Source organism: Lynx rufus, unplaced genomic scaffold (assembly GCF_022079265.1).
Source record: "Lynx rufus isolate CCGP_SWC_20201006 ecotype Redwood Valley unplaced genomic scaffold, mLynRuf1.p SCAF_28, whole genome shotgun sequence".
NCBI classification, from domain to species: domain Eukaryota; kingdom Metazoa; phylum Chordata; class Mammalia; order Carnivora; family Felidae; genus Lynx; species Lynx rufus.
The window spans coordinates 4,895,267-4,921,077 of record NW_025814843.1 but is presented as its reverse complement, the minus strand read 5'-3'; the positions used below and the strand labels follow the sequence as shown (position 1 = coordinate 4,921,077).

The window sequence follows — 25,811 nt, the reverse complement described above, 5'->3', positions numbered from 1 at the left end:
ATGTTCAAGGTGTTTCCTAATTTAAAAAAAAAATCTATTTTAAAAGGAGCGAAAGGGAAAGCAAATTTAGAATTAGTTTAGAAATCTTATTAAGAAGGTAGGAGTAGATCCCACCAAATGCTGGCAAGGATATAGAGAACAGAAATTCTCATCCGTTGTGGGTGGAAATACAAAATGACACAACCACTTTGGGAGACATAATGTAGTTTCTTACAAAAATAAACGTATTCTCATCAAATGACCCAGCGATTGCACGGCTTTGTATTTGCCTACATAAGATGGAAACTTATGCCCACACAAAATCTGCATATGAATATTTATAACAGCTTTATTTACAATTTATGGCCCAAATTGGATGCAACCCAGTAGGTAACACCAACAGACTTCGATACATCCAGATAACAGGATATTGTTCAGTGAAAAGAAACGAAGGGCCCTTGGGTGGCTCAGTTGGTTAAGTGTCCGACTCTTGATTTCGGGTCAGGTCATGATCCCACAATTCCTGAGGTCGAGCCCTGCATTCGGCTCTGCGCTGACAGCACGGAGCCTGCCTGGGATTCTCTCTCCCTCTCTCTCTGCCTCTCTCCTGATCTTGCTCACTCATGCATGTGCACTTTCTCTCTCAAAACACACACACACACACACACACACACACACACACACACACCTTAAAAAAAAAGAAATTAGGGGCGCCTGGGTGGTGCAGTCGGTTAAGCGTCCGACTTCAGCCAGGTCACCATCTCGCGGTCCGTGAGTTCGAGCCCCGCGTCAGGCTCTGGGCTGATTGATGGCTCAGAGCCTGGAGCCTGTTTCCGATTCTGTGTCTCCCTCTCTCTTTGCCCCTCCCCCGTTCATGCTCTGTCTCTCTCTGTCCCAAAAATAAATAAACGTTGAAAAAAAAATTAAAAAAAAAAAAAAGAAATGAGCTATGAAGCCATGAAAAGACATGGAGAAATCTTAAATGCACATTGCTAAGTGAAAGAATCGAATGTAAAACAGCAACGCTATATGATATTCTGAAATCCAACTATATGATATTCTGGAAAAGGCAAAAATGGAGACAGCAAAAAGATCGGTGATTACCAGGAGCTTGAGAGGAGAGAGGGACAAGTAGATGGATGTGTTTAGGGCAGTGAAATTTTCTGTGTGGCTATAATGGTGACACGCATTTCTGAAAACTTACCGAGTGTGTACCACAAAGCGTGTTATACCCTAATGTAAACTATGGACTTTACATAATAATAATGCCCATATTGGCTCATCAGTGGTAACCACTGTACTGCATTAACACAAGATATTAATATTGGGCAGAAATATGGGTGGAAACGGTGCTTGAGGAGATAAATGGGAGGTCTGTATTTTCCGTTCAACTTTTCCATCGACCCAAAACTGCTCTAAAAAATAAAGCCGATTCATTTAAAGGAAAAGTGAGGAGTCAGATTAATCATTCCCTAACCTCTCAAGAAATTACGAGAGAAATTACTAATGCAATTCTTCTGAAAAATAAATGGGGTCAAAGAAGAGATTTGATGTTTTTAGGTAAGCCAGCTTCCCTTCTGAAGGGGCAGAAGCCTGGTCATCCCGGCCAGTCTCAGATATCTCTGGAGGGCAATCTGAGCTCCAGAGTTTCCTGTGGGGTCAGCAAAGGATGTTGTGCCTGCAGCACAACGGGACTTCTCAACCTCTGCCCAAGCCTGCTTCCTTCACCCCCTTCCTTCTGTGGTCCCAAGGGCACTCCCTCATAAACATCCTGTAAACTCATCCTTCCCCGGCTACCTATTATCAGCTGATATCCTTGAGGAGCACGAGCTCAGGGAGAAAAACTAGACAATGAAGGTACGCCAATAAACAGTTTTTAAAAAAGTAGAGACGTTGAATAAAACATAGACAGTGATTGAGGTAGAGTACTCAGGAGATGTTGAAGTGCAGAATGGATGCCATCCAAGAATGACCTAGCAAAACCCTATGCCAGGAGAAAGCAGAACAGCTATAACATTCTAAGTGGAAAACAAACAAACATGTAACTAAAAGAATTTTATACCCAGCCAAAATTTTCCTCAAGTCTAAAAAGGCAATAGGCAGACATTCTCAAGGTGTCGAAGGCACAGCATCCTTGAATGCTTTCAAACAGTATCCACAATGGCCATTTATTCCATGAATTCCAATCAACTAAAAATAGGTACCAGAAATGAAGCTCTCAGATTTCTTGGCTCTGTTGAATCACATAAAAATAAAAGCAAGGGTGCCTGGATGGCTCAGTCAGTTAAGCGTCAGACTTCAGCTCAGGTCATAATGTCACAGTTCGTGGATTCGAACCCCAAATCGGGCTCTGCGCTGACAGCTTGGAGCCTGCTTGGGATTCTCTCCTTCTCTCTCTGTCCTTCCCCCACTCTCTCTCTCTCTCTCAAAATGAATAAATTTTTTTTAAAAAGTGTCAATATTATCAACCTTGATAAAGTAAAATAAAGTATACAATAGTTAATTTTTTTACAGTTACAGGGGTGAAAACAGTATAAGTGTGCCAGTTTACCCATGTTTCAGAGCAAGAAGTGAATAAATATTGTCTCTATAAATAAAGGGCATACTTTCAAAAAATGATTCCAGGGGCGCCTGGGTGGCTCAGTCGGTTAAGCGTCCGACTTCGGCTCAGGTCATGATCTCGCGGTCCGTGAGTTCGAGCCCCATGTCGGGCTCTGTGCTGACAGCTCGGAGCCTGAAGCCTGTTTCAGATTCTGTGTCTCCCTCTCTCTCTGCCCCTCCCCTGTTCATGCTCTCTCTCTCTCTCTCTCAAAAATAAATAAAATAAAACGTTAAAAAAATTTAAAAAAATGATTCCAAATGCACGTATTTTATTTTCTTAACTTTAGAGGTATCTTTTAGGAAACCATAGTCCCAGGGATAAAGATATATATTTATTACTTCAATAATTCCTTAATTTTATTTTATTAAAATCTTTTTTTGTTCATTCATTTATTGAGAGAGAGAGAGAGAGAGAGAGGGAATCCCAAGCAGGTTCCGAGCTGATTGGAGCCCGATGTGGGGCTTGAACTCACAAACCATGAGATGGAGAAGGAAACTGGGGGAGCAGGCCTGGGCAAAGTGACAAGTTCAGCTGTGATGCAGGCCCAACCTGCTTTGCCCGCCCCAAAGGAAGCTCCAGGGCTGGGCTAGCCCTCCAGAGGTGGCTGGGGGGCGGTGCTGGGATGGCCAGACCTCTACCTCTGCACGGGTCACTGGATGGGGCCACCCTGGGAAGGAGTAGGCCATTCAGCCCAGCAAGCTGCTGTCTACAGTTCTCTGCAGTCATGGAGGGGGTCCCATCAGTGTCCACCACATGAGGGGCTGATGAGTTGGGGGAGATGGGAAAGAGACATCCTTGACCCAGGAATGGCGAGTTCCAGAGCAGTGATGGGGTCCCTCTGTGCTGGGCTGCCTGCCGGCTTCCTCCATTGTGACAAGAGGGGAGAAGGGGGATTGGGGTGGGTGTTACTCAGTGTGGAGGTTTGGTGGTGAGAAGGTGTAGAAGATTCCCTGTTAGCATCTATGTTCTCAAAGAGGCTTAGAGAAAGACTGTCTCTTGGCAAAGGGGGCCTCCTGGAGACACTTATGGGAGTTGCAGGAGCGTTAATGAGACCATAGTAGGTTTGCGGAGGGACAATTAGTTAGGTCCTGTCACCTCTGTGGCATGATTTCCTCCAGCACCCTGGGCTCTAGCCAGGAAGGTGGAAGACAGGATTGGCCTTGGAGGGTTCCGTTGCCCGCAGGGTACAAATGGAGGAAGAGAGGGGCCGAAGGCATTTGCTGGGCAGGAGCACAATGACAGACAATGTTACTGGGGCTCAGAGGATTGTGTAACTTACTCAAAGCCACACAAGCCAATACGTGGGTTGGCAACCAGTTTAGGAACAGGACCCCAGGTCTGGTGTATCCCATTCGGGGCCCTGGCAGGAAAGACAGGGCACATTCCGAGACTGGGTAATAAAAGGACTAGGTAACTTCCAGAGACGCTGGAGGAGGGGAGGACACACAGGAACAGAGCGCTGCCTGAGCACCAGTAATGGCCAGGTCTCAAAGAGGTGAAGGGGACGGCCATGCCAGGGCCTGGCGACAGCGTGGAGAGGACTTCCCCGTGACTTCCAGGAAGGGACGCAGCCAGCCTTTGATGGCCCAGCCAAGAGGGACCTTGGCGTGAGTACCTCTCCCTCGGTCTCCCCACCATTCCCTGCCCCCCCACACCCCAGTTTGGCGGGGGGCAAGGAAACTAACGGGCTCTGGGCAAGGTGCGAAGTGGAATCAGAGCACACAGCCTTGACGCCTCCGGATACAAGTCACCGAACCAGTCTGGGCATCAGGCTTCTTTTATCTGTAAGATCAGAGCAGTCACCTGCCTCCTGTGATTTGCAGAGGGCCCTTCCTGCCCCGCGGAGCTGACCGCGCACCCCTGCGTGGGCCAGCGGGTCCTACCCACACTGGGCTGCACGCGCGCTCCCTTCGGTGCAGGGGGAGCGCAGCGGTGGGAAGCGCTTCCTTGCCCTGGGGAAGCCCTCCAGCCGCCTCACCGGGGATTTCGAGCCCCGCCTCGGCCTGGCCAGCGGCCCCCGCGCGGCGGGGCAGGTGCCCCCCCCCCCCCGCAGAGCGGCGCCCTCCACCCCCGGGGGGACGTGGGGATGATGCGGCCATCTAGACCACGCGGGAGACTTGGGAGGCCACGAGGACTCCGGGGCGCGCCAGGAGGCGCCGCAGGAGCCCAAGCGGGGGTGGGAAGTCCCCTTCCCTGTCCGCTCGGCAGCCCGCGATCCCCGCCTCCCGCCACCCGCAGCTGTCGGAGCGCCCCCTGGCGGGCGGGCATCGGAGGCGCGGCCCCCGCCGGACCCCGCGCCTCCCGCCGCGCGGGGAGGAGGGGGAGCGAGCTTGCAGCTGCGAAGCCCCGGGAGGCCTCCTAGCTGGGGTGCGGGGGTGGGACGGGGGCTCCGGGGAGCGGAGGAGGGCCCGGGTTCCGGTGACGGCCCCGCCGGGAGCAGCGCTGGGGCACCGACCCGGGAGGCCGCCGAGGGTCACGAGGCCGAGCTGGCAGCGGGCTCGAGCAGCTGCGGGCGCCTCCCTTCCCGAGGCCAGACTCGGAGAAACTTCAGGCGGAAAGTACCGCGGGGATCTTTGGGCTCAAGTCCCCTCTTTTACAGATGGGGAATTCTAAGGCCAGGGAATGACCCGACTGGGTCGCAGGGCGGGTCGTCGGCCGGACCCGGGGGAAGAGGAAAAGGGACTGGCCCCCTAAGGCGGCCCTGTCCCTTTGCTGCCAGTTTAGAACAACCCCCCCCCCTCCGGTCCCAGGTGAGCACCCCATTAGGTAATCCCAAACCAACCAACCAAAATACCACATGAACCTCACAGGGTTACTCAAATGGAACTGGCTCCTTTCTAGGATTTCCGAATGCAAACATTTTGCATCCTCTCACCAAAAGTAAACCTTTCTCCAGTTTTGGGGCGGCGCTTTAGCGACCGGCCCGGCTCGGGGGTGGGGGGACCCGGCACTGCTGAGCAATGTTTAAGGACAGGGTTCAAGGTCAGCTTCGCCACCAGCTCTGTGCGGGGTGACACTGGGGTTCCGCGTCCGCAGTAGGGCAGGATGGGGGAGGGACGGCGTTGGCCAAAGGCGGACCCTGTAGCGGCAGCCCAGGCGTGGGGACTTGGCGGGGCGCGTTCCGAGCCCGGCGGACCCACCAGCCAAGTGGACGGAAGGGCCAAAGGGCCGGCTGCCCGGCCGCCGCCTCACAGCCCAGCCCCGGCGCTGCACAGGCCGCAGATGACCCGCCGACCTCGGGCGGCAGAAACCCCTGGGCGCCGGGAGCAGCGAGAACTCCCCCATTGTTCTGGGGCGGATTGAAGGCGCGCCGGGAGGAGGCGGGCGGCGACCAGGCTCTGGGGTGCTCAGCTCTGCGGAACGCCCGGGGCAATTTCCGATGCCCACTTTTTGCTTCCACTCCCTCCCCCTCTTCACCCCCGGGAAAAAAAAAAAAAAAAGCCCTCAATATATCCGGCGACTTGATTTGTAATTCCCTACTTCTTTTCTGTTACACTCGACTTCTCTAACCCTCAGGACACAGACCATTTTTATTAGGAAAATCCTTAAAAACAAGCTGTAAGATTCGCACCCAACCAGGCCTGAAGTTAGCCACACCGGGAGGTACAATTCGCCAGAGCACTACCGCTCTCTCCCCTGAATCTTCGACTCCACAACCCCCTAGCTCCTAGCCCCCCAATAGTATGAATTCATGAAAGACACATCCTTTGGAGATACCCTTTCCTTCTTGCATTTCCAAAATAAACCGTCGGTCTGATGCTCAGAAGAGCATTCTCGTGTTTTAAGAGTTCAAAAGACATTAATGATTAATTAAATTTAAAATGAGGCGAACAAGTCACTTCTGAAGAACAAATACAACATCCCAGCGACAGGGGAAAAGAAAAGTTGGAAAGAAATCCTCCCTGCGAACAAAAAAAGAGGCAGGAAAATCCTCTACCTAAATTACACTCCCCCCCCCGTCGCCCCCTCCCCCCCTGGCAGTTTTGTGCGAAAATGTCTTGGGCTCAAGGTAGTTAGTTACAAAGAGGTGGCCCGGGGCACAGCTGGGGCGCGTGGGTCTGGGTTCTCTGAACCCTCTCGGGTCACCGCCGCCTCCCTCGGGCACATTTCCGAACCGGAGGTGCTAAGGCCAGGCTGTGTTTTTGCCTGTTTGTTGTTGTTGTTTTCCGTGTGCTCCCGACACTCTGGAACCGGAGCCGGAGTGGGGCTGCGGGGACTCGGGGCGCTTGGGGACATTTACTCCGGGAGCGAGAGTGCGCGGGGCTGGCGGCCGAAGTCTGGTGTCCGACGAGCAGGGCGGAGGGAGGTCAGTTGCGCAGTGCAGGTTTGCGCCGACGCTGAAATGCAGCGTGGGCGGCGGCTCCGGGTGAGTCACCCCGGGGGGCGACACTCAGCCCCGGGGGCCGCGCTGGGGTCAGAATCGGAAGGAACGTTCTGTCCCGGAAAGGCGCGAAGCCGGGCGTTGGAGGCCCGCTGGCCCCGCCGGAGCCGCGTGTGCAGGCACTGAAAACTTTCTGAACACGACCGGGATGAACTTGAACATCCCGAGCTTCCGAACTCCAGCCGCCGGGGCGAGAATGCGGCAGCGCTGGGCCCCCCTCGCCCTCGCTTCCGCAGCGAGGGTTTACAGCTCCGCTCCCGCGCCCCGAGGGTCCCTTTGCACAAGAGAGCTGCTGGGGAGAGCGGCTTCCACTGGGTTTGGGCTTAAATAAAGAGCAGCTCAGCGATCGATTTGCTCCAAGTTGAGAAAACAGCACCTGATAATTAGTGTAACAGGTCAGCAGACCAAACCGCCTCCTAGATGAAGGCGCATGGAAAGCTGGCCTTAACGTTTATTCAGGGAAAGCGGGAAAGAGAGAACGTTTTCTTAAACCCACGGTCCCCCCACAAACTCAGATCCGGACAAAACTTTCTGCACGTGACGTTCACACTCCCTTTTCGACCACGAAGCCTTTCACCAGACTCTACCTCACAGTTAATTTTCTTCCTTCGCTCCCCCGACCTTTCCTGCCAGTTAGGGAGCAGAGGAAAGATTTTTCTTGAGGACAGTTTACACCGATCTCAGCTCGCAGCCCGAAAGAGAGCAACTCCTCGCAAAAAAAAAAAAAAAAAAAAAAAAAAAGGAAAAACTTTTTTAAAAAAGTTGACAGCCTTTTACAAACTTTCCACTTAAACTTCCGACACCGGTGCCTGTTCCGGGTCCCCGACGTGGGATGGTCGCTTTGGGGGGGGGTGCTGCAGGCATCTCTGGCCTGACTCTCGCGCCTCCAACCCCCTTCCTACCGCACAACACACACACACACACACACACACACACACACACACACACACACCCCTCGGGCCCGCCAGCGAGACATCTGGATCGGGACTCGAGTCCCGACCCAAGGGCAACTACACGCCAAGGCTGGCTCCAGGGCAGCGAGGGAGCAAAGGCGCGCGGGAGCCGGAGCGCACGACCGCACCGCTTGGCGGGGTCGGACCTCTCCCAACCCTCAGCCGATCCAGCATCCTTCCGACCATCTGCTCCTGTCACCAGCTCCTGGCTCCGCCCCCCTGAGCCCGCCCCTTGCCCCGCAGCCAATAGCAACCTCCGACCTCTCTCCACCGCCCCAAACCCTTTCCACACCCCCACGTTCCGGGAGCCGGTTGGCTGCTGAACGCTCAGCGGAGCGCCTGTATTTGCAGAGCGCTCCGGGTTTCTGGTAGGTGGACGGAGCCGTCAGTCCGGAAGGCTGGGCCCGCCCACCCCACCTCGGTCTCGGGCTCTCTTCCTGCGCAGTTCTTCGCAGCCTCCGCGGGGAAGTGCCGGGGCCGCTCCCGAGGCTCAGTGGGCAGGACCGCGAGAAGGCAGCCCCGGCGAGCGGCCGTGCGCACCGTCTGGAGTGGCCGGGGAGCGGGGGCGCGGCGTCCTCTTGCCCGAGCAGGAGCACCCTTCGGGCCAGCAGTTGCCGCCACCCCGACTTTCGTTCCAGTTGAAGCTCCTCCCGGGCAACATGTCAAAAGCCGCCACCGCTACAGCTGCCGCCGCCACCTGGGGAAGAGCGGCAGCGGCGGCGGCGGCGGCGGCCGCGGGCGCGCGGGGGCAATAAACCGACCCGCCCGGGCGTCCTGCGGGCCAGGGAACCCCCTCCGCGCTCACAGCTCCGGCGGGCCCCGCGCCATGTGCTGAGCCATGTCCCTCGCCGCGCCCCCGGGCTGCGCATGGGGCAGCGCCTGAGCGGCGGCCGATCCTGCCTCGATGTCCCCGGCCGGCTCCTGCCGCAGCCGCCGCCGTCCCCGCCACCGGTGAGGAGGAAGCTCGCGCTGCTCTTCGCCATGCTCTGCATCTGGCTCTACATGTTCCTGTACTCGTGCGCCGGCTCGTGCGCCGCCGCGCCCGGGCTGCTGCTGCTGGGCTCGGGGTCCCGCGCCGCCCACGCCCCGCCGGCCCCGGCTCCGGGTCCCGACGGGACTACCCCCAGGCTGCCGTTCCAGGCGGCGCCGGCCACCCCGCTGGCTGCGGGCAGGGAGCCGGCCGAGGGCGCCGCGAGCCAGGAGGAGCAGAGTCCCGAGACGCCGGACTCCCCCAGCCCCATCTCCAGCTTCTTCAGTGGGTCCGGGAGCAAGCAGCTGCCGCAGGCCATCATCATCGGCGTGAAGAAGGGCGGCACGCGGGCGCTGCTCGAGTTCCTGCGCGTGCACCCCGACGTGCGCGCCGTGGGCGCCGAGCCCCATTTCTTCGATCGCAGCTACGACAAGGGCCTCGCCTGGTACCGGTGAGTTTCCCCAGCAGGGCCAAGGGCAGGGGCGGCAGCCGCGATCCAGACCCGCAGAGGACGGAGACGTGGCATGTGCCGGGGAAGTGACAGGGGTACAGCCTCCGACCCCCGGGGCGCGGGGTGGGGCAGACAGAGGAATAAAGCGGCGGCGCCCGGAATCCCGCCCCGGCATGGTACCGGGTGCTCGGGGCTCCACTCCCCACAACCCATAGAAACTTCCCGAGGAGGTCTGGCAGCTCCGTGGCCTGCGGTGCCCCTAGAATTAATCAAAGGGGGGTGGTCAGCGACTGGACCCTCTTAACTGTGGCCGTTTCCCAAAGCGACCAATCCAGATCTGCTCGTATTTTATTTTTCCTCCCGGAGCGCCGGGACGTTCTGCGCCCAGCCGGTCACGGTCTCCACCCTAGACCAACTTCCAGAGCGGTTTCTGCTCCCCAGATGGGGAGGGGGGTGGGACAGACCGACGGCGTCTGTAAACTTTTTTGTTACAGTCGAACTCCTGGCTGGAACCCGAAGACTGCCAGACCCGCTTGGCTGGCGGGCAGCTTGGGCTCGGGAGGGCGAGCTGGGCGGGTGGCCCGGCGCCTCCGCCCGGCAGCCGGGCGGGCGGCGCGGAGCGTGGAGCGGTGCTGGTCCCTGTCGGGCAAAGTCGCGCACTGCAGCCGGCGGGAGCGGCGCGCGGCTTTGAAGGCTCCGGGGCGCCGCCGGCGCTGCTCGCTCGTTTCCGCCTCCCGGGCCTGGGTGCCGGGAGAGCGCGGGCCGGGACGCGTGTGTCCGCGGCCCTGCACTACGTCGGGGTGCAGAGAATGTGAGGGGTTCGTTGATTGAGAAATGTGCTTTTCCCGAAGGTCAGGCCTTTAGAAAACTTCGCTTCTCGGGTCAGGTTGTGGGGTCGGGTTGCCGCGGGGCAGCGAGCGGCCCTTGGGGTCATAATCACGACCTCTGCCCAACGCTTTCCAAAGCTACCCGTCTTTGGAGTGAGCTTTTGGGTTGACCGAGCTTCCGGTGAGGCGCGGGTGGGCAGGGGGTCCAGACTCCGGCCTTGGAAAAACTTGGTCGCCAACCAGGAGCCCGGCCAACGGCCTACACCCCTTCTCTCTGGTCCTGAGCCCCCAACCCTCGTGAGTGTGACTCTGGAGTGGCCGGCAGGCAGTCCTCCAGGCCCAAGATGCTCGGGACTTCGGGGAAACAAAAGGGGAGAGTCGGACCGAACCCGCGTTCCCTGCTCCCATCCCCCGCCCCCAGGCCCCGCGAAAGATAAAAGGGGGCTGACCCCGCGAATTAAAATCCCTCTCTTCCCAGCCTTGCCCTCCCGCTCCCTTTTGTCCTTAATGTTTTTATTATTGTCAGGAGTTGCCCGAGTCTCGAGGTTTAGCCAGCCGTGACAGTCACGCTTCCCACCGTTGCCGGGCTCTGGTGTCCGACGTCTGGATTCGCGTCCGGGTTCCGGCAGCTCGCTGGTGGCGCTGAGCCTCAGTGCTCCCATCCGCGCAGTGGGGATCCTGTGGTTGCCCCCGCCCCGGGCGGAGAGGAGCGCGCGGGTGCGCTCGGGTGCCCGGCAGCCACGTGGGGGCCTCTCCGAGTGTCAGTGCCGTCGGGTGCCTTGTTGTTCCTGCTTCTGCCACCACCTGCCCTCTTCCTCCAGGGATGAGCAATCTGGGGGCCGGGAGGGCAGGAACGTCTTTTCAGGAGGAACCCGCCGGGGGCCGGAGGCAGCCCGGGGTTTTCTAAGATCCGAAAGCTAGGGGCCGGGTCGGGAGGACCCGGCTGGAAAATCGCCGAATCGGCGGAGTCAGGCGGTTTTAGAAGCACCTGGGGCAGATACGGAAATCCCCACTGGAGGATTCGCGCGGTGTCTAGGCGGCCGCGCTCCACCTGCCACGTTCCTTTCGATGGACTCAAAACTGCGGAATAAAGAGCGAAGCCGCGCTGGAAAGGCTCGCCGCGCGCCTGCAGCGGGCAGCGCCGCAGCCGGGGAGCCTCGGGCGGGACCTGCGCCCGGGGCGGAGCGGGGGGGGCGCGGGGCGACCGGACTTGGGGGAGGCGGGAGCCTCGTCGTCTTCCCTTGCCAGCTCCCGGAACCGAGGGGCCGGACTGACGGGGACCGGGAGGCCCAGGGCCCTCGGCGGCCACCCCGCGGACCGGGGTGGCGGGAGGAGCAAAGTGCAGACCCCGCGGCTCGCCCCCCGCGCCCCGATCCCGGGCTGCCCCCGCAGCGCCCGGCGGGGCCGCAGGCTTAGTGGGTGTCTCTAAGAAAAAACAAGACAAAACCCAAGGCTTTTAAGGGCCATCTGCTTACTTCGTTTTTTTAATTGATGAAGGATACTCTGGATGTCTGGGCACATGTGTGGACTTAATTATTTTGAAGGCAGCCGTTTTAACTTGAGACAGACCACACCGGGAGGAGACCTGTCCCACGACGCTTTTCCTAAAATGCGGTGCCCGGGGAGCACCCCTCGCCCCGGCCGGATTTCGTTCTCTGGGCTCAGCCGAGCCTAGCTCCTCGCCAGAGGTGTGTCCCATTGTATCTATCTCCCGCTGTGTCCGGACGGTCAGGCCGCAGACTGCATAAGAGTGTAAATAATAATTAACCCGAGAGTTGCAGTTCGCGTACTGGTTAAAACGTGTCCTCAGAAGCAGAAAATAGGAGAGAGGGGAAGACATTTTGAAGGCATTTAGACATTTTGAAGGCACTAAGAAGCTAGGGGCACGGATGGTTGAATCCGAGAGTCAGGCGTGGCGGTCCGTGGGGGAACCGGGGTCTTGGCTGTGTCTGAGCAAGTCGTTAATAGGTTTAATCGGTTGATAACACACTGTTGCTAGTGGCCTAACCGGTAGCCCAGAGCCTGGGCAGATTTGCGTTAAGTCTTTGGATTTGATCGTAGGTCTTTTACCCTCGGCAGAATGAGACAGTAGCAGGCCGAGCTGCAGGGATCATGGTAGGAAGGAGCCTACCAGGGTGGCGACACACGTAGCTGACCTTGCCACCCGCCAGGAATCAGGAATTTTCTGCTGCTTCACCTGCTGCTGCAGGAAAAAAAAAAAAAAAATTGTTAGTAAGTGCGGTTCATCTGCTCCGGACCTGCGTGTTTTAGTCTGGGATTAAGACTCTTGGGGGTTTATTTTTCCAGTCCATTATCCAGCTCGCTCTTGCTTTGATCAGGCCTCCCAAACTTCACAGGTGCTTCAAGGACCCCATGGGTTGGCTTATCAAGACTTGGGGTGAAACCGGCCTTTACCTTCTGTTCCGTGGTGGTGAAGGTGTTTGAGAAATAATGGGGGCACCTTACATACCCCCAGGTGGAGAAATCACCCACCGCCTACACTGAGGCTCTGAACACTGGTTTAAACTTGGAATTTAAAATTAAATATGTACATTCTGTAGTAAGTTTCTCTTTTTGATTTCGCTTAAGCTCGGTAGATTTTCAAGAATTGTAATGACCCCAGTTTGGGAATTAAGTTAGCTAAATATTGTGTGATTATTATCGTGATTTTTTTTTTTTTTTTTTTGAGAGAACTATGCCTTAGATGTTACAGCGCCAGAACCCCTTCTCCGCCTTGACTCTTCTTTGCATTTTTGGTTGTACAAAGAAGCTGACACTTGAATGCTGTGGCCACGTTAGAAAAAAAAAGTATGGCGTGTGGGTGGTTTTATAATGTTGATAGCTAACACTTACTGAATGTTTTCCCTGTGTGCCAGGCACTGTTTCAAGTTTTACAGGATTAGCACATTTAATCCTGGTTAGAGTCCTGTGAAGTAGGTACTTCTATAGGCCAAGAAACACAGGCACAGAGAGGTTAAGCGACTGGCCCAAGGCCTCACAGCCAGAAAGTGACAAAGCTTAGTATAGCAACCCAGGAGGTTCTGATCCAGAGGTCACTCTGGGCTGTGCTCCCTCCTTGCTTAAAGTGACCAGGACAGGAGGCTGGTCCTAGATGAGGAGTTCAGAACTGGGTTAGCTTTGGAAGAGTTTTGAGTTGTCTCTTGTACCTCTCGTGACCTCAGTGTAGACTGCTCACTTACATCAGCCCCAGAATAGGAGAGTTGCTGCATCCCATGTTGGCTTATAAACTAGAGTAAGGATAATTCTATCACTATAGAAGTTTCATTTCTATGCCTGCACAGGACAGAGCCAAAGGAGTCATTAAAATTACAAAAATATCCTCAAATACAAAGGCTGAGAAAACATGATGTCCCTATAGAGTAGATTTATTCTCTTCCATTTGCCCTGTTTTTTTTTTTTTTTTTGTTTTAAGGCTGGGGAGGGGGGTGTGTGGGAGGGCATAGAGTTAAAATAAGATGTTCCAGAACTTTCTTGGGATGAATTTATTCATTAAAAAACAAAAAAAACAGTCCCCCAAATCAAAACTGAAAACTTGCACTTACCAAACCAGAAGACAGTTAAAACGAACACGTGGAGCAGATTTCTTTAGAATTAGATTCTAACACCCAGTAACTTCGGAAATCTCAGACTTGAAAGCCAGCAGCGGAAAATAGCAACTTTTCCTACACTTCAGTTTCCCAAATGCCGAGGAAACTAATTTCTCCTCTGTTTTCCTAGACTAGCTCTGAAAACTTGGTGGCAAGGACCGCTTCTGTCTTCACTGAGGGAAATTTAAGATACGATCTGATTGGAGATAATCCTTTTTGAAGTAATTGCACTTTCTCAGTCCTGGAGTTCAAACCAAATATGCAACTCACTTCAGGCTTCTGGGTGAAGATCAAAAATCTCCATTTATATGCAACAATTTGAAATACAAACCATCATGTTACAGAGCTGTCAAGATTTATTAGCAAGACAGTGCAGCATGTGTTGAACTCTGTTTTTAATTAGGCACCTAAATTAGACCATAAAATGGTTGATTAATCTTTTACAAGTTGAGGGGAAAATATAACATAAATTAACCTAATCATAAGTGTTTCCCCAGATGCTCTGAGTTAATAAAATAGTCAATATTTAATAGCAACCTATTTGTTTTAGATTTAAAAAATGCTGAAATGTAGGAATTACACTTCTCTTTCAAGTGATAGGGCATTATTGAACAGGCCTTTAAAAAAAATAGCCTAAAAATTTTTTTTTTAAATTAAATTAAAATATTAAAAAATATTTACCGAAATAAGATACCATAATTAGGAATTAAGTGTGGAGTAAACTAGATTTTGCCTTTTTAACAGAGCCAGGAGTATTAAAAACTTAGCATTTAATAGAGACTAATATTTATAAAGACCTGTCCCCAGCTAAAGTTGTATTGTTTGAGATTTTTGAAGTGATCTGTCACAGCTGTTTTTCTAGTTTGGGTGTTTTTTTTGTTTGAAGCAAAACTTTTTGAGATTAAAAACAAGTCAATGTGTCACACAACCTCATTCCAAATGCATATGCTGGTTTTACCTTTTTGTTTAAAACGTGTTGTGTAGGATATAAGGTTTTCTGATTACATAAGTTGACCCTTAAATAAATTTTTTTTTTAAGATTTTTATTTATGTTTGAGAGAGAGACAGAGTGTGAACTGGGGAGGGACAGAGAGAGAGGGAGACACAGAATCTGAAGCAGGCTCCGGGCTCTGAGCTGTCAGCACAGAGCCCGATGCGGGGCTCGAACTCACAGACTGAGATCATGACCTGGGCCGAAGCTGGACACTTAACCGACTGAGCCACCCAGGCGTCCCAAGTTGACCCTTTTTAATCACTAACATTACTTAGAATTAAAAGTGCTCCAGGAATTTAAAAAGGAAAAAAAAAAAAAAAAACCCAGCCCACTAGTGTTCTGAATCCAGGAAGTGGCATTTATTTAGAGCTTCAGAAGTGACCAAGATCGCTTGCAAGACTGCTTTCTGTGTCAGTAGTTTTTCAATACTTTGTGTCCTCACTCTATGAACATGGAAATTCACTTGATTGACAGAGACACAAAATGTCTACTGGAAAGGCAGCGCATAATGAGCATTTCTTTTGCTGTGAATAGAGTTAGTTTCCAAATAGGGCGCTACCTCTCTCATTTAACAGTGGGTGATTTCAGACAGTAAGGGAAATTTCGGCGCTAGGCTGCCGGGACAGTCCGGAATCCCAGCAAAATGAATTCCCGAAGTATGTGGCATATTTTCAAGGGTAATGGATACAATATGGTGCCTACCTCAAATGAAAACATTTACCATGACGGAGAAGAAATGAGATACTGGTATCTTTGAAAGCTACTTGTAAGTAGAGCATGAAGCTTTTTCTAATATTTAAAAGATTACCTTGTTAGAAATCTCCGATTGCTCTCAAAGTATACCAAAATAAAACTAACACCCAATAAAACTGGTGTTAGTATTATCGGTGTGTATATATATATTTTTTTTTTTTATATATATTTATATATTTTATATATATTTTCTGAATTTAGATATGGGGAAAAGTTGAGAAGGGAGAAGCAATTACCAGCTTTGAATAACATGATGATAAATATTTTTCATTGCAGCCAAGAGGCTATGTGTCAAAATACTGTTAATGCTAATAAAACCCATTCATTTTCTTTGCAGATAGAGAGGAGTTGTTGATTTCCCTTATATCTATATCTTAAATTCTTTAAACACACACTTTTGTGGCTTGAAACGTTAAAAATAGCTTACATTCCTGGGTCACTCAAAAAATTTTACCTCCTTGCATCATGGGTGTAACATGTTTAAATAGCAAAGCTGTACTGAACAGTGTGTTCGCCCCCCAGAGAGAGTTGCTTTTAGAAACCGGTAGGACTGTGGATCCGGTTAGAGAGGCACTACAGAGGGCAACTGGGATTTTCTACTTGCATTGTAATAAAAGTATGTATGTACATACATATATTCACTGGGACTTTAACTTGGTATGTTTGTTACGGAGCAGATAAGCTCTTGGGATAAAATATTTTTCTCCTAAATTCAGCAAATGTGTTAAAAGAAGACTCTGGTGTAGCATCAGGTTTGGTTGTTATTTAAGCCCAGGCTGGACTCCCGTCTTGCAAAGGGATCAGTATTTTTAAACACTTTGGACAAGAGTGTGAATGATTCCATGTGTTCTTCAAGCAGCTTGGGGGCGGAGGATTGAGACCCCCTGTTCTCCCCCCCCCCCCAATCTCTGTCGCACTCAGTGCACAGGGTTACACTTGCTCAAGAACTCATACAGTGCTGTTAGATTGTTCTGGGCAACGTGAAGCTTGGGGGCAACAAATGGAGAGTGAAAGAAATACACATATATGGGGAAGAGAAGTGAGAAGCGGCAGATTTCTCACGCACACCCTCGACTGAATGGCGGAGGGGCAGGGGGGAAGATCTGATGACAGAAGTGTCCGGCATGGCCCCACAAAGACCCCCGGCGCGGCCACGTGTCTGCCACCATCGGGGAGCTAGCCGAGCGCTCGCCTAGACCAGGCGTCTTGGAAGGTGGCACAGAAAATGGCTCCGCGGCTGGGATCCGTCAGCACGGTCCCTGTGTCGCGTGGGATCGCTACATCTGGTCCAGGATCGCTGAGCCCCGGAGACAGATGGCGGAGCTTCCCTTGTCGGGGGCGTGGCGGGGGCGGCCCCTCCGCCCCCGCGGGTCGCCCGCTGCATCCACGTGACCAGCCCGAGCGCCTCGCTGCAGCCTCACCTGTTGGGTCGAGCCGGGCGGAGCAGCCCGCGCTCGCGGTGGCGGGGAGGGTGCCGGCGGGCCGCGGCCGCGCGCTGATTGGTCCGAACGGTTTCCAGGAGGCCAATGGCGTTCCGCCTGCGAGGCAGCCCCGCCCAGAGTGGGCGGGCAGAGCCGGGGCGGGCGGGATTTCCCCGCTGCCAGCCATCCCTCGGGTGGGGCTAAGCGGGTCCTGAGCCCTCGTCGTCCTCCCAGCCCGGCGCCCAGGCGGGTCCGTTTGCTCGCTTCCTTTCTTTCCCCGCCCTCTGTGTGCTCGGAACCCTCCGGCACAATTTCCCCTGCCTCCTGGAGGGGAGGTGTGTGTTCTCGAAGTATATGCCTCTGTTGGGTAGAGCTGGGGGTGCAGATCGGCCTCGGCCTCGCTGAATCACTGGCTTGTCGGGGCGCGGGCAGAATGAATGAGTTCTTGAGATGGGCGAGGAAACTGCCTTTTTAAGGAGAAGGGGATGAGATGGCTCGGAAGGAAGTGAATCAGCAGAGTCCGTTTTCAAGCAGCACGTGTGTTCTCTTTCTCTCTGGGGGAGGAACTGTGTTCTCCTGGGTTCACTCACTTCTGTAATGGGTGCCTGGAATGCGAGTCAGCAGGTCCCGTGGGCACCCCAAACTAGCTTTATTTTTCCTGAATGGGGCCGGTTAAAGGGCAGGATGAAGAGAAAAGGTGGAAGAGGCCCCGGGTGGGGAGGAGAGGAGGCTAAGGAAAAAGCAAATAACTCAAGCCCCTTCTGATTCCTGAGTCTCTGCTGGACGGAGACCAGGTGGCTCAGCGCCCCCCTTCTCCCCCCCCCTCCCCCCCCCCCCCCCCCCCCGGCAGTGCCCTGAGTCCAGCAGCTGCCCCCTACCCGCAGGGGGTTGGAATGGCTCCGCGTGTGCAACCCCGGAGCGCCCTTCTGCCCCCAGCCCCCAGCCTGCATATGGACATTCACAAGGTTACCCTTGTTTAGTGCAGCGGAAGGTTCGAAGGACCACCTTAAAACGCCTCCTGTCACGATGGATTTACACCATGCACTGGGACCACTGTCGTGCATTTGGAGCAGACCCTATTTTGGAGGGCGGATCTTTTGCAGAGATGTAGGAGATGATCTGTATTAAAAGAACGGGGCGTTGGCCTAAGACAATGCTCTTTGCTGCAGGAGATGTTGAAGAAACGCAGGATTTGGATCTCGGGTCCATTAAAGTGGTCTCCCCAGGGGAGAAGACACACTAAGCAGACAATTAAGAGAACAGTCTTATACCCCCAGATCACTCCCAGTTCCTTCCCCCCCCCCCCAGCTGAAAGGCCTCTCCCTCCCCCCGCCAACTTGCTTGTTTCCAGACCTGGCTCAGCCCAGCTATTCCTCTTGATGTGCTGTTCCTAGGGTCCCTGGTGCCCTCCAGGCTGATTGTTCCAGAAATCTCCAGACACTTAGCATATGCTAGTGCTGCCAGTTAACACAGATACACAAAGAAGTAAACATCCTGTTCCCAGCCCAGAGCTTTTACAGAAGCCCCAAGTGGGTGAGTGGGTGTGGGGGGGAGGGGTGAGCACAGAGAATAGGGGAGGAGAGCCCATTGCTACTTTGTCACTGACTTGAAACACTCAAATGGAAGAAGTCAAAGGTGACCATTTTGAGCCTTTTTCTGCAGTCAGTGAAGAATACATTCTCCTAAATCATGCTGACCTATTTTTCCCCACTCATTTAACAAGGGTTTATTGAGCATTTACCTTTAAAAAAAATGTGTATTTATTTTTGAGAGAGCACAAGCAGGGGACGGGCAGGGCGAGGGGGCCAGAGGATCTGAAGCAGGCTCCGTGCGGACAGCAGCAAGCCCAACGTGGGGCTCGAACTCACGAACCGTGAGATCATGACCTGAGCCGAAGCTGGAGGGACTCTCAACCAACTGAGCCACCCAGGTGCCCGGAGCGCTTGCTTTTTAAAGAACATGCAACCTTTATCTTTCAAAAGCATTTTTAGGATCACGGCAAATTGGAGTGAAAAGACCAGAGTTCCCAGGTACGCCCTGTCCTCACAAATGCACAGCCCCCCTCACTGTCCCCATGTATCACCAGAATGGTACATTTGTTACCATTGATGACCTTGCATGACACATCATTATCATCCAAAGTCCTTAGCTTACGTTAGGACTTAAAGAGTTTACAACATTGCTCTTCATGTCCTGTTACAGCTTTTGACAAACGTATAATGACATGTACCCATTGTTTTAATATCCTACAGAATAATACGATTGCCCTAAAAATGCCCTGTTGGAGCACTCGCTTTTCTCAAGTGCTATCCGTGGCAGCCAATGGAAATACGAGAGACGTGAACTCGTTCTTGAGGGGCCTGTTTGAACCGGGGAACTAAAAAAATCTACAGGTTCAAAGACGCCGCAAAGCAACTTAAGCACTGATTTAAAAAATCGTTTGTCCTGGGGCGCTTGGATGGCTCAGTCGATTGAATGTCTGACTTCGGTTCAGGGCATGATGTCACACTTCGTGAGTTCGAGCCCCGCATCCGGTTCTGTGCTGACAGCTCAGAGCCTGGAGGCTGCTTCGGATTCTGTGTCTCCCTCTCTTCTCTGTCCCTCCCCTGCTCGCACTCTGTCTCTCTCAAAAAAGTGAGTAAATGTTAAAACAAAATTAAAGTCGCTAGTCCTGCGAAATCACTGGTAATTCCGAAAACCCTTTTGAGGAGAATGGGAAGCGTTCGATGAAACAGTGAAAATTGAAATGTGATTTTGTACAGTTTACTTTCCAGGAGCTTTCCAAAGACCGCTAAGCAGATAGGAAGGAGAGGGAGGGTCCATTACTATGTGATACAGTAGGGGGGGAAAAATGGCTCAGCGTTAGTGAGTGAGGGCCTGCTGTGTGCAGGGAGTGATGCTTCTGTGTGATTCCCCCCCACGTGGTGGAGGAGGAAAGGGAAACTCTCAGAGATTGGTTGCCTAAGGTCCTACAGCTAGCTAGATCTGCAGGGGGTCAACCTCTTGAACCCAAAGCCCTCCCAGATGGCCCTTCGGACGCCCCATCTTGGAGCTCCTGTACATGGCGGAAGTTCCACCTGGTGTTCCAGGGGGCCGCTTCAAGCCATCTCTTCTCTTGTTTCCCTCCTCCCCACCCCCACAAAGACACACAGACTTTTTCACATTAAAATATCCCCAGGGTTATAGTTTCCCTCTCTTTTTCTGTCCCCGTGCCTACTTTTCCTTCTGCCCACACCCGCTCCTCAGCCTCAGCTCTGTTGGAATGACACGGGCATTTGATAGATGGCAGTTTTCATGATACCTATGTCACAGTCACTTTCACATCACCCCTGCAGCCCCTACTCTAGTGCTGAGATCTGTGTATTTGATCCCCCTTTTCTGACCGCAACCTCCCTCCATTTCTTCACTTACCAACCTGTTCTCTTTCACCTGTTCTTTGAGCCTGCCCGCCACCACCACCGCACCCCAATTCTTGGTTCTCAGGATCACTGAAACTCTGCCGCTTGCTCCCTATGCCCTGTTGCTTTCCTTCTGCGTTCTCTGATGCCCTAACCACCGTTGTCCCTACCAGCGGAGACCTCTTGCTTTGTACTGTCCCCAGCCGCTGTGCAGGAGAAGGTCTTAACCGTAGAGCAGACCTGGCCCATGCTGAGTTTATGCCCTTGTCCGAGAACTTGGCTCTCACTGTGCAGCTTGCTGGCCGTTCAGGTCACCACCGCTTACCCATGCCAAGACCCGTTGTGTACAAAGGAACTTCGGATGGCATCGTCTTCCTTCAAGCACCCGTTCAGAGAACTCCTACACGGGCAGAAACCACAGAGAGACCGTGGTCTCTGTAGGAACATCGCGCACTTAAAATCTTCTCAACGTGGCTTTAGTTTCTGCTTATTTTCTTTTCATTCAGTGTCTTTTCATTCAGTATCGCCTTTCTCCTTTTCCAAGACTTCCCTTCTTCGTTGCTAAGAAGTGTCGCGTTCTCTCTTTTCTGCGTGCTTTGAAGAAAATCCGAGACATCGCATTATTTTATCTAGAGGCCTGGCTTTTTTTTAAGTCGGATTCTTATTTCACGTACCTACAAGAAAGTGTGCAAAGCAAGAATGTGCAGCCTGATGACTCTTCACAAAGTCAACATCCCCAGGTAATAGGGGCTTAAGAACTCACCGCCCCCTCCAAAGCCACCCTCGTGCCCCCTTCCAGTCACTGTCCCTGTCCCAAGGACATACCAACCCTCCTACGTTCCACCATCACGCATTGTGGAACTTAATATACATGAAATACTTGAGCGAATACTTGCAACGTTTTAAAAACATGTAAATTCATCGCTGATATTGACAGACTCCGAAGTTTCGCAAGCAAATCTGGGTTTTCTGATTCTTTCACAAAGGGCGGGACCAACAGCTGGCTGGAACCGGAAGGCAGCCGCACCTGTGAATGGGGTTATGTTCTTTTCCCGTTTGACACAGCCCTCACTGCTCCTTACTGTCTCCCACTGGGCCAGCTTCGCTCGTCTGTTACTTGCCTGGTCCTGGGTCAGGTCGGTGCCAGAGTGCTGGCTGCACACTGTCCCCTTCCCCCACCCCTTCGCCTCGTTTTTCAGGTACACACTATTTCAGAATTAAACTCCCTCCGTCTCGTTGTTCGTCGTGGACGTTCTCGTTAGATTTGGGGGTTAGCCATTTCTCGTTGGACTTGGTTTTCGTCGGGCGCCTCTGTAAAAATCCTGGGAGAGGTTGCACGGAGCTCCGAGGCTCGCTGGGGCCATTTGAAATCAGAATCCTCGTCGTCAAATTTGTTCTAATGACCCGCTTCTATTTAAAAGATGTTTTGGGGGGGCAACCTTTTCCCACAGACTTTGTGACCTTCGGGAAGTCGCTCTGTGTCTTTGGTGTCAGCATCCCCACGTGTACAACGGAGGTGAGCCCGTATTTCCCCAGTCCACTGGGGATGTGTGGTCCTACTTCTCGTGACTAGTACACAGCTCATGCCCTGTGCAACACGCATGCTGGTCTATACCCCTCAGTGAGTTCGCTGAGCAGGACCTGAAGTGGGCTCCAGGCTCTGAGCTGTCAGCATAGACAACAAGCCCCAACGCGGGGCTTGAACCCACCATCCGCGAGATCATGAGCTGAGCTGAAGTCAGACGCTTAACCACCTGAGCCACCCAGACGCCCCACTTAATGATAGCTTTAAATGCCGACTGTCCGGTGTTAACATTTATCTTCTTGAGGACGGTTAGCAGGTGGCCTGCCAGCCACACTCTGAGAAGTACTGTTTCCAGTTCCTTCAACGAACAGAAAGTTCTGGAAAGATGAATAGGTGATAACACGGAAGAAATGGTTCCGTGTTTGGGCGTTAAAGGTCCTGAGAAGCACTACGGCCCGAAACAAAACACAAAACCAAACCAAAAAAAGCCCAGACAGGACAAAACAAAAATCTGTTTTCTTTTCTTGGAGCTGGCATTCCCCGCCCCCACCCCCACCATGTACAGGATTCTCTTTTCATTCAGTATCACCTGTTACTCCACGAAGCGGTGCTTGTCCTGATGCCACTTTGGGGTACATTAGCAGACCAGGTCCCCAGGGTTTCTTACACTTTGAAGAATTTGACCCTGGACCCTGTGCGCTCTCTGTCCACCTTTAAAAAGGTGCCCCTTTGGGGCGCCTGGGTGGCTCAGTCGGTTGGGCGTCTGACTTCGGCTCAGGTCATGATCTCACAGTCCGTGAGTTTGGGCTCCGTGTCAGGCTCTGTGCTGACAGCTCGGAGCCTGGAGCCTGCTTCGGGTTCTGTGTCTCCCTCTCTCTCTGCCCCTCTCCTGCCTGCCTTCTCTCATTCTCTCTGAAAAATAAAACGTCACAAAAAAGCAACCTGAGGTGTCGTCGTCCCTTTAACCGCCCCCCTCCTCCTCCCCACGGTGATAGTGCAGAAAAAGTAAAGAAAGAGAAGGGGTGGGGGGGTGGGTCACGGTAAATCAGGGGAGCCAGCCCGGGCGGAAAGTTGCTGAGGCTGAGGCCAGGGGAAACCGACTTGCTCATGAGGACTTCAAGTCGGGTCTCGCTGCAAGCTTCTTTAGAAGGCTTCGCCCGGCTGGTGTGCCCTGAGCAGGCTAATTGCTGGTTCAGCGTTCCTCCAAGAAGCTTATGTCTGCTTTCAAAGGTGAGGGCCCCGTCTCTGCTTGCTGGTGCAGGGGGGCGGGGGTGGAGGGCGAAGTGTGTCTTATTGTATCAGAGCACCAGCAGGATTGCTCACGCCCCGGACTGAGGTCTCTGGGAAATAACCGTTCACTAGCCGCACATAAACATCAGCGCCCTCGAGCTGCAGAGGGAGCCAATCACTTTAAAAAAAAAAACAAAACAAAACAACCTTGCATTTTCCCTTTTGTTGTCTGGGGCCCAGGGGGAACCCTTGAAAGTGTTCTTACTACCCACGGCACCGGAAACGAAGGAAACTTTAAGATGAGGTGTCCCTGGGAAAGAAGGCGAGTGGAACCTTTTAACGGAGAGCGAGAGGGGGATTAATTTACCTGTTTGTACCACACTTAAGTTACGGCAGTATCTGGATTTCCCCTCCAAGCACTCTAAACTTGCTAGATAGAATGACCTTCTTATCTGCAGGTACGCTTACCATCGACTCCTTGTATTTGGGGACATTCTAACACCTGTTTGCATCGCCTCCCTCACCTCTGCCCTGGGCTCTCGCTTACAGGGGGGGATGTCTGGCGGGGGCTTTTCACGTGGTCTGGAGGCGCGGACCGTTTCACACCAGAGTGGGGGCCCCCACTGCACGGACTTGACTAGTTTTTCATTCTTATCGCGCTTCCCTTCCTATAAAGTTACGTATGTTTTAGCGAGATATTTAATACCCGTCTTCTCTTTCTGTGGGGCCTTCTGGAAATCGGGCAGTAAGGCAGACTTCTCGCCAAGCCATGGCCAAGGCATCTGGATGGTAGAAAGAGGTGTGTGGGCTGAGCACTAGGGGATGGGGTAGGGCAGAGGGAGTGTCGGGATTGGGAGAGGAAAATGGCTCAGAAGTTGAATGTTATGTTGGGAGCCAAGCCTTTATCTTACTGGCCAGAGGGATTTGTTGGGGGGGAGGGGGGCGCACAGCTGAGCCTCCCCTACTGAAGAAATTTATAGATGCTTACGTGAGTTTTGCACTTGAATTCTTTCCATGCAAGCATCTGCTCCCCGGGGTACTCATGAGAAGGGATGGGGCTCTCTTTGTCACTTACTCCAGACCCCACCTCTCCCTACTGCCTCCCTGGGTAATTTGGATGACTGTCCCGGAGGGCCTTTGCTCCGTGGTCTGAATTGAAGTGTTGGGGGAGCCTTGTCCACGTCAGCATGGAAAAGTGACTGCAGGTACCCATCCCATGGGGCTTAGGGGCTGCATTTCCCTGGGGGGGGGTGTGGGGAGGCAGGGGGAGGGCTCAGGAGAGCACAGCCAGGGGGCTCCTGATGAGGGGTCTGCCCCATGCACCTTTCTCCTTCCCTCTGCCTTTCTTTTCCTCTGTCTCGTCTGGTTCTGTCATTCACAGTTACCCTTAGCCTTGTGTTTTCCTCCTGTCGCAGCTGGAAACAAATACAGAATGTGGCTCGTGGCTTTTTGTGTCTGTTCTATAAAAAGAGCATTTGCGGGGGAGCACATGTGCTGGCTTCCTCAGGACTTAAGCTTTTGTGCGTTTTAAGGTCTTTGATCAAAGAAGCCACCTCATCTGAACCCAGATGGTGTCTTTCGGGGATGTCAGTTGTGGGCGGGAGGGGGTGCATGGGCCCACCACCTATTGGTGCCTGTGCCCTGTGGCTCTTCGGCCTCTACCTGTGGCACATGGATGGTCCGTAGGTCCCTCAAGCTCGAGGTGCGTACCCCGCACGAGCAGACGGCAGAGGTCCGGCTGCAGGGAAAGATAACACCGAGCGTTTGCACCGTTCAGGCCCAGCCGTGGGCTTTGGGTCCTACACGTCCGGCCCCACTCAGCGTTTCGCACGTGAGTGCCATGAAGAAGCTTCCAGCTGCTTGTCGCTTACACTCTGACGTGGATTTGGTGCTGTTTCGCGGCCATGGCAAAAATCCTTGGGCTTCTCTGTGCTCGGGGGCGCGGATTGAGGGGACCGCCGGGAGGAAGCCAGTGTCAGGGACAGCCCTGAGGACCGTGTCCCCTGGAGCCCAGCGGCAGGGACGGAGAGCTAGGGAGGGCTTCCCTTAGCTCCGGGTACACGTGACCATCCACCGGTGTTGCTTTTTGTTCCCGATGGCTGCGTAGATCTGATTAATATACGGAGCATCTATCCTGTGCCAGACTCTGGGGCCGCAAAGATGTGTTCATTTCTGAGATGCTGTTGCGTGTTTGTTTTATCAGCCCGGCCGGAGCCTGTCCTCGTGAAATTTGCATTCTCCTGGGGAGGCGGGCAGTAAAGGCATAGCAGGTGAACGAATAAAACTAGAATACTCCCACTGATAAGAGCCAGAGGAGAAATAAAACAGGACGGGGCATTGGAGGGTTAGCGGGGAGGAAAGAGCTGCTTTAATTTTAGGCAGGGGGTCTTTTTCAAGAGGTGATGTTGAGGAGAGGCCTGAATGAAGAGAAGGGGTGTCCGAGGGTCCAGGAGGTGGGAACCTGCCCCCAGAGAAGGCATTGTGACCACAGTGAAGAGATCAAAGGAAGTTGGGGGGGGGGGAGGGAGGACAGAGAGGAAGCTCTTTATGTTCTTAATGAGGATGCCAGTTGGGGGCTCTGTGAATGGGAGGGCCGGGATCTGACCTACTTTTTTAGAAAAACCCTGACCACCCCATAGACACTGGCCAGGGAGAGTGCGGCTGCGGGCAGGGGTTGAGATGGTTTAAGTACAGTGGACCTTGATGGATGCAAAATGAG

General features: G+C 53.3%; 1 protein-coding gene across 1 annotated transcript in view; it reads left to right on the top strand.

Annotated features, from left to right (window-relative positions):
* The first annotated feature begins 8,344 nt into the window (after positions 1 to 8,344).
* LOC124519613 (heparan sulfate glucosamine 3-O-sulfotransferase 3B1) overlaps positions 8,345 to 25,811 on the top strand; it is a 36,791-nt gene continuing 19,324 nt past the window's right edge. The window contains exon 1 of the mRNA XM_047089968.1: positions 8,345 to 9,336. Coding sequence (XP_046945924.1) covers positions 8,783 to 9,336 — 554 coding nt within the window. The 5' untranslated portion in view covers positions 8,345 to 8,782. The remainder of the gene's footprint in view (positions 9,337 to 25,811) is intronic.